Raw genomic sequence first — 14502 nt, forward strand, 5'->3', positions numbered from 1 at the left:
GGATCTCTTGATAGATGGTTGTGAGCCACTATGTGGGTGCTGGGAATTGAACTCAGGACCTCTGGCAGAGCAGTCAATGCTCTTAACCTGTGAGCCATCTCTCCTGCCCCGCATCTGAATTTCTATCTTTTAAGGGTCTAGCAATATTTCATTTGTAGCAATGCTGGAGAGTGTCAATGACCAGTCGGACCTGCCCTTGAGGGACATGAGTGGACTGGTTGGTTGGGTAGAGGGCCTGCACTTTGGATTGCCTGTATTTGTACTTTCCAGGGGAGCGTTGATTGTCTGACAGGGTCTTGTCACACAGCCTAGGCTGGCCTCAAATCTGCCATCCTCCTCCCAAGTGCTGAAATCTCAAGAGTATACCACAACGTTCATTTTGATACTTTTGTTGAATGATGTACTTATTAGTATGTAACTCGAAGCATCTGTATGTTCAGTTAAAACACACAACATATGTGTATGAGCGTTAATGTGTATGTGTGGATGTGTGTTTGTGTGTGTGTGTACCACAATAAAAACTTACAAATAAATTACTGCCCTTACCAACTGATTCATTCTGACGGCATTTACTCAATTCTCAGTTGAGTTTGACTTACTCAAATGGCAAATACTGTCAAGTCAGGAAATTGACTTTAAAATGCATTCTTGGGATGAGTAACTGGTCAGTCCAGTAAACACTGCTTAGGAAGTCCCCCTCTCCCACGAAGAGCTGGATGGCTCTTGGCAGCAGGGAAAATGGTATCCATGCCCTAAGAACTCATCCCTAAGGTGATCTACAAATGGACCGACACCATCTCAGGGCCAAGCCTACCAGTCAACCCTGATCATCCAGCCTGGCACTTTGTACCTCAACCCAGGGACCATGGTATCCCCCAGGGTGCAGGACCATGGCGAAGGCGCCATCTCACCTCCATGCGCCAGCCCCAGGTGCCCCAGCTACAGAGAGCAAGGGACTGCACCCCAACAGCCGGCGGTACTGGATGTCCCCTCCCCCCCTTTCTCCTTTCATTCTGAAGACGCCCGCTGCCTCTCCAGTGCCGTTGGTCAAGAAAGGATACTGGAAAGCCAATATTCACATCTGGCATTTTCCTTTCATTTCAGAGGGCCTCGTCCATGACTAGGGTCTGAATTTTCCATAGAATGCAGAGGGATCCACACAAGGATTCAACTTCATTATTTGCTCTCATGCTAAGTGTTTTCCCAACAACTCAAACATTGAGCCTCGTTTCTCATCCAGCTCTCAGGAACTCTGTCCATGAAGGCCACGAGTCCACGAAGGCCACGAGCCTTATGGAGAAAAATGGTCTGCCTGCCCTGGGTGCTCAAAGCAGTCAGCTTGCTGCAGTGACATTCCGAACCCCACCCTGCTGGATACCCTAGCCTCCTTCCAGGCCACGCTGTTCCCATTTCAGAATCACGGCTTTAAAATGCAGAAACATACGCACACTTTTTTTTAAAACCTGAAAAACTCTCCTTTCTCAGTAGCTAAGGCTGAGTATAGATTTCCAGATCGTTTTCGTGAGTCTTACACAGGCAAGTAGCACTCCGGCAAAGACTATTATTTTGTTGGTCTAACAGCAGCAAACACTGCTTTAATCTGACTGTTATTTTACGCCCAGGTAAACCGACTGGAAATGTAACAGCCCATTTACAGAAGCTACGTTCCCACGGAGAAGGGTTGGTATGTGAGAGTCATCTGTGGTTACAAGTCTGAAGGCTGCACAGGGAAAGAAAAGTTATGAATTTTACATTAGAACCATTAGAGGAGGCTCTGCTGCGTCGCACACACTGTAGCTGCTGGGAGAGAGAAGGACCGTCTACTGGACGTCCGAGCCTCTGCCTGATAGCCTAAGGAAGTAGCTACAGCATCCCCCATGCAGACATGACAGACAGGTCCAGGAGGTCCCTGAAGGTGGCTCTCACAGGACCATGTCCAGATTTCCTTGTGGGAGTGGACTGAGTTTTCATGGATGGTTGTGTTTAAGGCTAATGGTCGGTGCAGTATATGAAGAAAGGCTGGGTGGGATGGGGACCAGAGTGAACAATGGTTTTAAAATAGGCAGAAATGTCGACCTAGACATTCTGCCTCTTCAATAGTTTCAAGGGGGAAGAAACTGTGGCTGTGTCTACAGGTACACAAAGTAATTATTTATGAAAACAACAGATATGATCCAAACAATGCAGAAGGCCATTTGGTAAGGTATCCTGTACTTATAAACCTACATATATACAATGATACACAGTCAGTAGGAATACTGTCATGGAGAAACCATTAGGATATTTTGGTTTATAAAGAGATTAAAAATACATATCCTTAGGGGTTGGGAGTATAACTTGGTGGAAAGACGTATGTCTAGCATTTTGCAAGGTTCTGAGTTCGATGTCCCTAACTTGTTAACAATGGGCAGCCCCTAGCTGTTCAAACCGTGCCACACACCTCCAGGAAAACGGCTTGCTCAAAGCAATACTCAGCAAACACTGTTTCTGCTGGTAATCAGGTTGGGTGTTTCTCGTCTTTGTGCTTTTCTGTTTCCCAAAGTGTCGTCTATCACGATATATTTACTGTAATAATCGGGGGGCGGGGGACTAACAAAAAGAAAACTATGTTTTAAAATTGGAATTATCCTATCAGCCATGTATCCATTGAGTTAACAAGAATGGTCATAGTCGTCCTGGCTTGATATCTCCTCCCCCCCCACACCCACCCCGCCTCACGGGTGCCGCGCTGGTTAGTTTTTTGTGAACTTCACACAAGTCGGAGTCATCTGGGAAGAGAGAGCCTTAACTAAAGGATCATTTCCACCAGAATGGCCCGCAGGCAAGTCTTCGGGGCTTTTTCATGATTAATGATGGATGTGGGAGGGATGAGCTGACTATGGGTGCCAGCCACCCCTGGGCCGGTGGTCCTGGGTTGCATAAAAGAGCAAGCCGAGTAACCGTGAGAGAAAGCCAGTAAGAAGCATCCCTCCATGTCCTCTGCTTCAGCTCCTGCCTCCAGCCTCCTGCTCTGACTTCCCTTACTGATGGAACGTAATCTGTCAGGTGAAACACACCCTCTCATCATCCCCAAGTCGCTCTAGGCCCCGGCGTTTATCACAGCAACAGAAAGCCAACTAGAACAGACTCAGAGCGAGAGAAGTCCCAACAGTGACTCCTGAAGACACCTTGATCCTGCTAGAAGCGAGAGGCACACAAACAGCGGCCAAGCTGGAGAGCCCCCTGGAGATTACTAGGTCAGTCTTTTGGGAGAGGAGAGCAGAGCATCCCTCATGAGCAGGGGTCAGAGGTCAAAGGCTGCAGGCTGGAGGGGCCCAGAGGACGTACCAATGATGTAGGAGAGAATCAGGTTCCAGCCGGTGATGAAGGCCCAGAGCTCCCCGACCGTCACGTAGCTGTAGAGGTAGGCCGAGCCTGTCTTGGGGACACGGGCTCCGAACTCGCTGTAGCACAGGCCAGCCAGCACCGAGGCCAGGGCAGCGATCAGGAAGGAGATGACGATGGCGGGACCGGCATCCTCACGGGCCACCGCACCAGCCAGGACGTAGACACCGGCACCCAAGGTGCTGCCCACCCCAAGCGCTACCAGGTCAAAGGTGTTGAGGCAGCGGGACAACCTGCTCTCCTCCCGGCTGCAGTCCACCACCTTCCGGCGCAGCATCTGCTGACCCAGGCCGAGCAGGTTTTTGCAACCCATCGTGCTGGGCAAACCTGTCAGAAAAGAGAGAGAGGGGTGGTGTTGGGTTCCGTCACCGCCACCTGTTCCCCCCGCAAACCTCGCTTTGCTGCAGGACGGAACACGGGGGTGACGCCTTTTACAAAAAACACTGCTGCTAACATGCTCTCAGTTTAGCCTTCCACCAGCAGCCGTCAGACTCCACAGGGACAGTCTGGGGGGCTTCCCGGGACAAACAGGAACACACAGCTGCCCTGCCCCACGTCTCTGGGCCTCCACATCCCCTGCAGTTCTTATGGGTACAGGTGACGGCTAACTGAGAGCACAGGGAGTGACAGACACTGTTCCCAAGCTCAGCTGTGACTTATCAGGACAGACAAAATGCAATTTCAAGTACACTGTGTTACAATGAGATGCATACCAAACTGTATCGTAATGGCTGAAACGCCCAAGTCTTGAACGGGACGGTAGTTCAGCAGTTCTCAACCTGTGGGTCAAGATATCCTGTATACCGGTGTATCACATTACATAAGAGTAGCAAAATCACGGTGATGAAGTGGCAACGGAGTAATTTTATGGTTGGGGGTCACCACAACATGAGGAACTGTATTATAGGGTCGCAGCCATAGGAAGGTTGAGAACCACCGTTCTAGGCCATGGGATTCACCCCTAAAATGAATAAACAAATACAAATAACAGAAAAAAATGGGCATGGGATTGATGAGAAGTCTGAACTATCTTCATCATTTCCCTCTAAATGCAAAGCTATTCTCAGACGAAGAGTTTACGTCAACATCAGCAGAGTGATGTTGGGCTGCTATAGCTTGGTTTTTCCATTCCTCATTTTTCCTCTTTATCAACTGGTCTTTTGTTGACCTAACTTAGGTCAACAATGAAGTCACTAATAAATGAAATAGTCTCAGGTCTGGAAAATTCTACCCCTAACCATCCACGGCACTGTAGCCCCTGCCTGTCTCCGTGCCCCACCCCTCCCCGGGGCCTCACATCATGGCAGGTCACTAAGGAACTGTGGCTGTTTGTTCCTGTGTTTCATCTGCCGGCTCCATCGAAAACAGTATCATCAAGACTAGTAAGATGTTTAGTTAGACCCGGGAATCCCCCTGTTAGATGGGGAAAAGTAACTTGTAACTAGGGTCAAACGAGGTCGCAAGGCTTGCAAGGCTCTTCTCCTCAGTCTGGGATCCTGGCAGCCCGTCAGGAAGTGACACCTAAGGGAGGCGGAATCTCAAGGAAATGGGAAACATGGACAGGTCACTGAGAGGGGAAATCCCAGAACCCACAGTTTGCAACCCATGTAAGAGAGTGCGATGGCTTTCCAGTGTCTACACCAGGAAGAGACTATTTTTGGACGTATCCACGCCAGGTGCAGACGCTGGGCGTGTTTCGGCTAAGCAGGCAGCGTGCCTGGGAAGGAGAAAAAAAAGCCACCTTCCTGCACATCGGGACAAGGCTCTGGGTGCCAGAAGCAGGAAGCACTGAGTCCAGATCCTGCTGGATACTGGGGGCACGTGGACAAAATCTACTAGTGAATAGGTATTTGGGTTAGACGTCGACCGGGAAGGTTCAGCTTTGACAAACGACCCTGGGCACAGAAGGCTGTACTCTAGAGTATGAAAAGAACGTCGCAGCCCTAGGGGTGGGACTCAGCGCTGGAATGCTTGCCTAGCATGCATGTTGCCCAGCACTCCGGCCCCATCACGTTTTAAAAAAGCAAAAAGTAGAGTAACTTTTCCACATTGCCTCTAGAAAGCCATACCCCAGGAACAGAACCTCCTTAAGGCAGAAAGTGAACTCAAAGACCCCAGACTAGGACAAAATGGCTCTTTTGGCTACGCCTGGGTGCAAACGACTTAGGTACAGATGTACCTGTGTCCCCACCAGCACAGACAGGACCCCAGTGAACACCCACTCCAAGAACCAACTCGCCGATGTTGAAGGGATTTCAAAGCCACCTTCAGACTGAAGATCATTAACCAGACCCAGAGATCTTGGCTTCCGGGCATCACATGAAGGGGGTAAGACAGTGTAACCACAGGGCTGCAGCTCTCGTGCCCCTAAATATATGCACATCAGTGGAGCCCTTAATACCAGGGAAGTGAGAGGGGCACAGCTGGACCTAGGCTGCGCCAGGTGCTGTGAGACACCTAGTTAGGTGTCCACTTCTGCCTCGTGGGGTGAGAGGAATGTGATACAAATTCACTAAACTCAGGGTTTATTTTAAGAAGCACCCTTTGTGTCTCTTCAGAGATATTTCAAAACTCTCAGAAAGGTGTTATCAGTGGTTTCTTTCTACACATGGGTCCCCTCTTCCACTCAGACCAGGCCTCTGAAGCGGGTCTTACAACCAGCAGTGACGAAAGAGATGAGATTTCTCTGTACAAAACTAACCTATCCATGGCAACCCCGGCATTCAGGTGGAGGCCGACGTCCTGCTGCTGAGACTCAAACCGGACGCCGCAGGAAGCCATCAGGTGAGAAAAATGCGGTCTAGAGACCACGCTACCAGGCTGGAGGGATGACGTCTACACATGCCCAACTGATTTTTATTATAGGCATTGATAAGGCTCTTTGCGACATAAAGTCGCTGCCCCATCATATTCCATACTGATGATTGTAAAACCCTTGCCTTAGGGTAGTCATCTGTCCCCTTCTCACAGAAATTCTAACTCCAGATTGTGTCCTAGCTATCACCAAATAAAACCACAGTGACAGAACTGGACGGACGGCTCGGTGGTTGAGGGCACGCACGGCTCTTCACAGAGGACCTGAGTTCAGTTCCCGCTGTTCACATCAGGCTGCTCACAAATGCCTGTAACTCCACCCCCAGGCAGATCTGCTAGCGCTGGCCTCCATGGGTGTGTGTGTGTGTGTGTGTGTGTGTGTGTGTGTATGTGTGTGTGTGTGTGTGTTACACTCAATTAAAAACAATAAAAAATAAATCTTTTAAAAAACAGAAGTAAAATGCCAGGTGATGGTGGTACACACCTTCAATCCCAGCACTCAGGAGGTAGAGGCAGGAGGATCACTGAGTTCGAGACCAGCCTGGGCTACAGAGGGAGTTCCAGAACAGCCAAGGCAACTCAGAGATAATAACAATAACAATAATAACAATAAATGATAGGAGTAAAATGATCCAATAGGTCAGGGCCTCATAAAGACTTCCTTGGGCTCTATTTTTTAAATCTCTAAGTTCGAAGTTATGAGTGATGTGACCTTTTCAGTCTCAAATTTAATCAGATTCTGTCCAGTCTGATGGTTTGTGGGAAAGAGGGGTCTGAAAGAGGCTATTAAACGCTGTTCCCAAATACCATCCTTTAAAACCTTAACACCCTGACTCTTTCCTGGGTTTTCAGAATGGCCTGTTCCCTAATGCCCACCTCCGACCAGCTGTCTGGTATGAAGCACTAACCTATCAGTCATTCCAGTGGGGGACAGATGGCAGTCTGCAGTGGCACAGGGTTTAAGAAACCACACCACACAGTCGCGAGAGGAAACACAGGGGGCTGGCCGTCCCCTGCACCTAGGGGGCTATGGCGGGAGGGAACATGGAGCTTTCATAAGGAAGGGCAGGGTGCTCACAGCTCGGGGACCTGCCACCAGAGGTCCACAAACGGGCATTCTGGGATGCTGGCCACGGTGGAGGAGGAGAATTGACCTGGTGGGGGAGAAGGTTAGGGAGGAGGAAGTGATTTCAAAGCAAGACCCACTTCCCCTGCAGATGTTAGCCAGCCCAGATGTGAACTTGAAATAGGAAAAAAAAATCAAATCACATCAGGGTGCAGCCAGGACCAGTATAGAACCAACCAAGGGTGACATCTGGAGTGGGAAAAGCCTTGGAGCTGTGTGCAAGGAGCAACCAGGCCGGAAGCAACCAAGGTCCAAGTAAGCAGCAACCAAGGACACAGAAAGGGAAAGGAGAGGAAGACAGTCGCCATGACTGTGGTGGTCTGGATGAAAATGGCCCCACAGGCCCATAGGGAGTGGCACTGTTAGGAGATGTGGCTCTGTTGGAGTAGGTGTGGCCTTGACGGAGGAAGTGTGCCTCAGTCTCTTCCTGCTGCCTGCAGATCAAGATGTAAGCCTCTCAGCTCCTTCTCCAGCACCACGTCTGCCTGCCCGCTCCCATTATTCTCCCTGCCACGATGATAACGGACTGAACCTCTGAAACTGCAAGCCAGCCCCCATCAACTATTTTCCTTTCTAAGAGTTTCCGTGGTCATGGCGTCTCTTCACAGCAATAGAAACCCTAACTAAGACAAGGACCATGGCCAAGATGACCAAAGAACTGACCTAAGAAAGTCACTTCCGGTCTGTGGTGAATTTACCTGTTCACACGGCACTGGATCCTTGACCCAGGGGACTCCAAGGGTACAAAGCACAAAAGAGCAAGTGTGAGGACACACTGCTCTTCTGGGGAGGAGGGGTGTCAGGAAGGAAAACCTCAGCATTTTAATATGCATCCCAGGAGGACCTTCATTCACAGAAACCCAGTTCATAACGTGTGGATCAACACATGAGAGGGTCACAAATACTGAAGGAAATACTGGACGTCGCTAAGTGAAAAAGACAGAGAAAGGGTCCCTGCAGTCCAACAAGAGCTGTGAATAACTTGTAGTAATAGTAGGGAAAGCAATGCAGCCATTAAAACAATCATGCACGCCTGGCGTGGTGGCGTACACCTTTAATCCCAGCACTCGGGAGGCAGAGGCAGGCGGATCTCTGTGAGTTCGAGGCCAGCCTGGTCTACAGAGTGAGATCCAGGACAGCCAGAACTGTTACACAGAGAAACACTGTCTCAAAAAAAAACAAAAACAAACAAACAAACGAAACCGCACAGGAGCTAGAGAGATGGCTCAGCAGATTAAGAGCGCTGCTGCTCTTCCACGGGACTAGGGTGCGGTTCCCAGCACCCATATGGCAGCTCAAAACCAAATCTGTAACTCCAGTTCCAAGGGATCTGATGCCCTCTCTGGGACTCCATAGCACTGCATACATGTGATCAGAAATATACATTCATTTAAAGAAGTAATGAGTCTTTAAAAGTTACATGACTCCAGGAACTGGCTGGCACACAGCGTAAAGGGGCCTGAGAGAGGAGAATGGGTCCAGAAAATGGCTGAACTGTGCCTCGACTCACTGTTTTCCTGAAGAACCCAAAATGCGCCATCTCACCCCCAACAGAGGCTCAAAGCCCATCCAGACCCTTCACCTCACACAGGGGCCTTGGTTCTAAGACACGCTGCCCCTCCTGACGCCCACAAGACACACAGAATGGGTCTCTCCAGCCTGTCACAGCAAGGCACAGGGCAGTGTGACAGCCAAACTTCAGTGCCCAGCAGCTGTCCAGGTCTTGGGACTTTAACTTTGCCCTCCTTTGACACTACAGAAAGCCCAAGGGCCTCATCATCTTCCTGCTGATTCAGCAGGGCCAGAGGCAGAACTTCCAGAGACTGAGATCCATCCCCAAACAAAACCCGCATCATGCGGGGAGCTGCAGGAAGGAGGCCTCAGAGTCGAGGGCCTGGCATGGCTTGGGACAACTTCCCAAACCACAGGGGACCCACCAGTGACAAAGACCCAAGAGAAACAAATGGAAGGAAGGAAGACTTCTTTTGGCTTCACTGGTTCCAGGCCTGTGGCACCATGTCACATCATCTCACACATGTGTTACAGCAAAAAGGCTCGTCTCGTGGCCAGAGAGAGACCAAAGGATGGGCCCAGGCTGAGATACAGCCAGAGACCACGCCCCCAGTCACATGCTTCCCAAGTAGGTCCTACTGTGTTGTGGAATAATCTCTTTGTATGCTATGAATATGTGTCTTTGCCAAGGTGCCTTCTGATTGGTTTAATAAAGAGCTGAACAGCCAATAGGTAGGCAGGAAGAGGTTAGGCGGGACTTATGGGCAGATAGAGGAGAGGAGATGAATCTAGGCATAGGGGAGATGCCAGGGGACAGGGAAAGGAAACAGGAGGTGCAAGATGGAAGAGAGGTAAAAAGCCATGAGGCAAAACATGGATTGATAGACGAATCCATCTACACTACTGTCAACCAAGAATGCCACCGAATTATGAACCATCAGTGGACTGATCCATTGATTAAGCAGAGGCTGCATGATCCAATAACCTCTCAACGATGAGACCTACCCAACACACAGACCTTTGAAGACACTTCGTACCTACATGATAACAAACTGTTCTTCAAGGTCCAGATTCGGGGTGGAGGGTGGGAGGAGAAGCCATTAACATAGCCTCAGCCCTCAGCCACGTCAGAAGCTAAGGACTGAGTTTCTCATGGCTCCAAGATGACCAAGCAGTGTTGGGACCACACACACACTTTGTAGAGGCCCAAACCAATGAGTCTGGGTGTGACGAACGCTGACTGTGACACTCACAGAAGTGCCAAGCCTGCCCCCAGAAGACCCAAGGCCCTCCTCTGGCCACACAGGCACTGACACACACATGGCACACACACAGACGCACACAGGCACTGACACACACATGGCACACACAGACGCGCACACACAAATGATGGCGATAACTACCCTTGTCTCACACTGCAGGTCTTGTGAGACCCTGGTGGGATAAAGCATTAGGGGATGATGAAGGATGATGAAAAGCCAACCGCGCTTCTCTTAAAAGCCACCTTAGTATCTGTATCATCACATTACTAATCATCCTTTTCCTTTTAAATCTTAATCACAAGGCAGGTCATCCAGTTGGCTCGGGCTTCCTCACAGCAATGGGGTCTGAACGTGCTTTGTCACTGACCCCATTGGTTCCATCGGCTTCACCATACTCAAGCTTTCTTTCTCAAAGCTGCTAACCCAAACCAGAAACAACCTACCTACCCTGGGTATGGGAAGACATCAACCAGAGCAATGACAGAGATCCTCTCAGGGACACACAGGTATAAGCTATGTGCACGGTCCCAATGGAGCAGGACTAACTGGGGTCTGGGTCCAAGGGGTAGGCATGCCCATAAAGTAGGCTTCATTTATGCTCCCCTGAGATGGAATGCTGGTGCTTTTCCTCCCCTGGGCCTTCAAGGTATCCTGAATGGTGAACTGCAATTTTCTTTGGCGCCTTCTCGGAACATCTTCTCGGAAAGAGGACCAGGAACCAGAATAAGGCAGAGGATTCCATGCAAACACTAATTCCACTTTCGATTGACTAACCAGCTCATTCATTTACTCAGTCAACACACCTTTAAGGAACCTGGGCTGGTCACAATATGCACGCAAGCCAGGGAACACACCTTACCTCCTAGACTTCTAGAAACTTCACTCACTCCTCCTCAAATCTTCCCACCGTCACAAACAACTCGGTAAAACAGGAAAAAAAAAAAAAACAGAAAAAGAAACGACAAACAAAAAAAATGGAATTCCTTCAAAATCCAATGGTTCGGAGGTAGACCAAGAGAAGAGGCCGTGGGAAACGAGGAGTAGACAGGGGGAACCGGCGCTGGGAAGAAAAAGAGTCAGCTTGGTGAGCTGGGCCTGCAAGGAAGGAGCAGGATGAGACATCACAGCCAGGCCAGGCTCTTTCAAGTCAGAAGCTGCAACTGTCTGTCCTCTTATAAGGACAGAAGGGTGGAGCTTCGGCGGCGCATTGCTCAACTCACATAACTCAAGCGTAGCAAGGCCAGGACCTGAACGCGAGTCACCTACTTTCAAAAGCTGTGTTCTCTGCCAGGGCTAAGCTGACTCCGTTCGGGTTTGATATTATTGTTCATTCTTTTGGGTTGGGGATCAAAGCCAGCGTCCCGGGCAGGCGAGTCACACCACCGGCCACCGACTTGTCGTGTATCAGAGTCCGGCCACGTAGCCCGGCTGACCCTGGACCCACACAGGCCTCTCCTGCTTTCTGACAGTTCTTACTGGGTCATCCCACCCGAAATCCACAAACACAAGATGACTGACATGCGTTCAGTGACAACCAGTTCCTGGGCACAAAATGTAATCGATCACTCCGAGCTCGACAGAAGGTCTCCTACAGTATCTCTTCCCACCACTCCTGCTCGCTTTGAAGTGTAGGACACTTGGGGGTAAAAGTAGATCATTTCAGCTGCATGAACCACCCAGGGCTGTGGTGGGAATGTTCTAGAAATCATACAGACAGCAGGGGCTTGGAAAAGGTATATAGAGGGAACTCCAGACAAGTCAGAGAGATTAAATATGCTAGAAATATTTTATGTCTGAAAAGTATTAAAAAAAAAACAGTATATAAAGAATTTTCAGGGCAGGAGGACTGAGACTAATGTCTCTCTAGAGGATTATAGGCCTCTTTCATTTCCTGAATTTTTACTGTTTTTCCCTTATAATGAGTGTGCAATGCTTCTGAATCAGAGGGAGAAAAATCTCCCTAATGAAATCAACAAACAAGAGGAAAAAAGGGAAGATAAGCGAGTCCAGCAAGGCCAACCCATCTCACATCTACACAGAGAACGCTGATAATTAGGTCTGGAATTTTGTTATGTTTTTCTCTGTCTCTGTGCAGGTCTGGAAATTTCCGAAATTAAATACAGAAAGAAACAAATTCCCCTACCGCTGACCCAGAAATGCTCACGCCTCCTACAGCAGAGCCCCGCTCCATACCCCAGGGCCCGGACAGCTTCAAATTCTGTTAGCCACTGCCCTGGACTGAGTGAAACAGTCTTTTGTACAGAATCAGTGTTGTGGAATATTCCCTCACACTGTGTGAAGATGTGTCACTGTGGTTGGTTTAATAAAAAGATAAATGGCCAAGAGCTCGGCAGGGGGTACAGCGGGGACTTCTGGACAGAGAGAGCTCTGGGAAGAAGACAGAGTCGCCAGGCAGACGGAGAGGAAACAGGAGGTACAAGATGGAAGAGAGGTAAAAAGCCATGAGGCAAAACAGAGATTAATATAAATATGGGTTAATTTAAGTTACAAGAGCTAGTTAGAAACAAGCCTAAGCTATGGGCCGAGCTTTCATAATTAATAATAAGTCTCCATGTCATTACTGCAGAGCTGACTGTCCTGACAAAAAAGTCTGACTACACATACGAAATTATTAATACTGAACCATTTTTATTGGCTTTATGAAAACAGCCAAGAGTCAAAAGATCAGGACAGCCCTCTCCAGCTGAGTTTTTAGGTATTTCTTCGAGCTTCGGAATTAATGCCAAAAAGCCAGGCTTCTCTCACTCAGGCCCAAGCTGGAAGAGCCCACATGAATTCTGAAGATTAGGCTTGGGGAAAAGGAATAATTCATAGGTTATTCGGAAGCTCGTGGCTGTTGAGCTAGAGGGAGAGAGAGGGAGGTGGGGGCATTTCCCAGCACACATCTTTGTGATACAGACTGTGAGGGACATAAGGAATTTTACTTTCCAGCCAGTATTGGGGAGGAAAACGGCACGCACCTGCAGCTGCTGGTGCTTGTGTGGGGCAACACACCAGAAACGGTACTGCTGGTCAGAAGCCAGGGAGAGGCAGGAGGGCTCGGCAGAGCCAACGCCTAGAGGAGTCTAGCTTGGCCTTGCTCCACTCACACCTCAGGATTCACACCTCTACTTAGGGGAAGATTAATCCAGATTTGTTGTGAAAAATACCGGAGGAGGGGGGAAAACCAGGTCCAAGGACTTCCGGTTGCTGGGGTACAGCCTCCTGTTTTGGTGCCTTGAGCAGTATTTTAATCTGATTGGTGAAAGTATCTTTGCATAAGCAAATGTTACAACCTGTCGGACTTACCTGCCAGTTGTTCCTGACCCTGTTTTCTCAAAGAGCCTTCAGGTACACAGAACACACGCCCCCTGGTTGCCATGGGTACTATCTAGGCAGAAGTCATGCACAAATAATTCCTACACAGGAAATGCCACATTTTATGGTAGGTCTTCCTGTCTTATTCTAAGCCACAGCTTCACTGGTGGCCAAAATCTCAGACGCTCGCTTTGGAAGAAAGGTATTTATAATCTAAAATACTCATTCAGGCCAAACCTGTCCTCAGTCTCCAAACTCTCCCAGTCATACTGTGCCCACCACGAGGTTTCCTTCTGAGTGATGCATGTACACTAGGTAGGTGGCCACCCTGGGAGGCAGGAACAGAACAGCCTCAAAGAGAGAAAGTTTGCTTTGTCTGACTTCTTCAGAGAGCAGGAAGAAAATGTCCAGTTACACAAAGGTCTTCAAAGATCGATCGGAATGTTTATCTGAATGATCAGAGACCAGCATCGTGGAGGTGGAGGAAGCTGCCCAGAATGCTGGAGGAATTCTAAAGGGATGAAACTGACTGCCCCCTGGGAGGGTGTTGTGGCCACCAAGAGGGAGTTTTAGCAGAGGTCATGGCTGTGTCAACTGCTTGCTTTAATCGGTAATGTAACGTGGTAACCACACCTCACTCCAGGACCGGAACTTGACCCACTGCCTCAAATGCCAACATTCTGGACCCAACGAGGTGAAATGCTCCCTTCTTTCTGACGATCAATTCTACATCTGAAAAGAAAGCCATAGGTCTAGTCTACTATTTTTTAAGGCATGTGTGTGTGTGTGTGTGTGTGTGTGTGTGTGTGTGTGTGTGTGTGTGTGGTGTGTGCATGTGGTATTTGGTGCTGGGGATGGAATGTGCTAGACACACACCCACTGGTGAGTTACACTCCCAGCCCTTTAAAGAACTCCTAAACACTGAATCCAGACATTTCAACTTAGGTCTTAAGCAAGACTGACCATTAGCCGCCCCCACTGTCACCTGACCACCTACTTCGAGGACTCCTCGGCTGCTACAGCAATGAGAAAGTCTTTGAAGATTCCAGAGCACGTGTTCCTGCACAACCAAACAGAAGAATGCAG

General features: G+C 49.1%; 1 protein-coding gene across 3 annotated transcripts in view; it reads right to left on the reverse strand.

Annotated features, from left to right (window-relative positions):
* Slc7a1 (solute carrier family 7 member 1) overlaps window positions 1-14502 on the reverse strand; it is a 75549-nt gene that overhangs the window by 20577 nt on the left and 40470 nt on the right. For all 3 annotated transcript variants that reach the window (XM_052754553.1, XM_052754555.1, XM_052754554.1), the window contains exon 3: window positions 3328-3711. In XM_052754553.1, coding sequence (XP_052610513.1) covers window positions 3328-3697 — 370 coding nt within the window. In that variant the 5' untranslated portion in view covers window positions 3698-3711. The remainder of the gene's footprint in view (window positions 1-3327; window positions 3712-14502) is intronic.

This window comes from Peromyscus californicus, unplaced genomic scaffold (genome assembly GCF_007827085.1).
Source record: "Peromyscus californicus insignis strain IS unplaced genomic scaffold, ASM782708v3 Scaffold_2__1_contigs__length_46816999, whole genome shotgun sequence".
In the NCBI taxonomy this organism is placed as follows: Eukaryota; Metazoa; Chordata; class Mammalia; order Rodentia; family Cricetidae; genus Peromyscus; species Peromyscus californicus.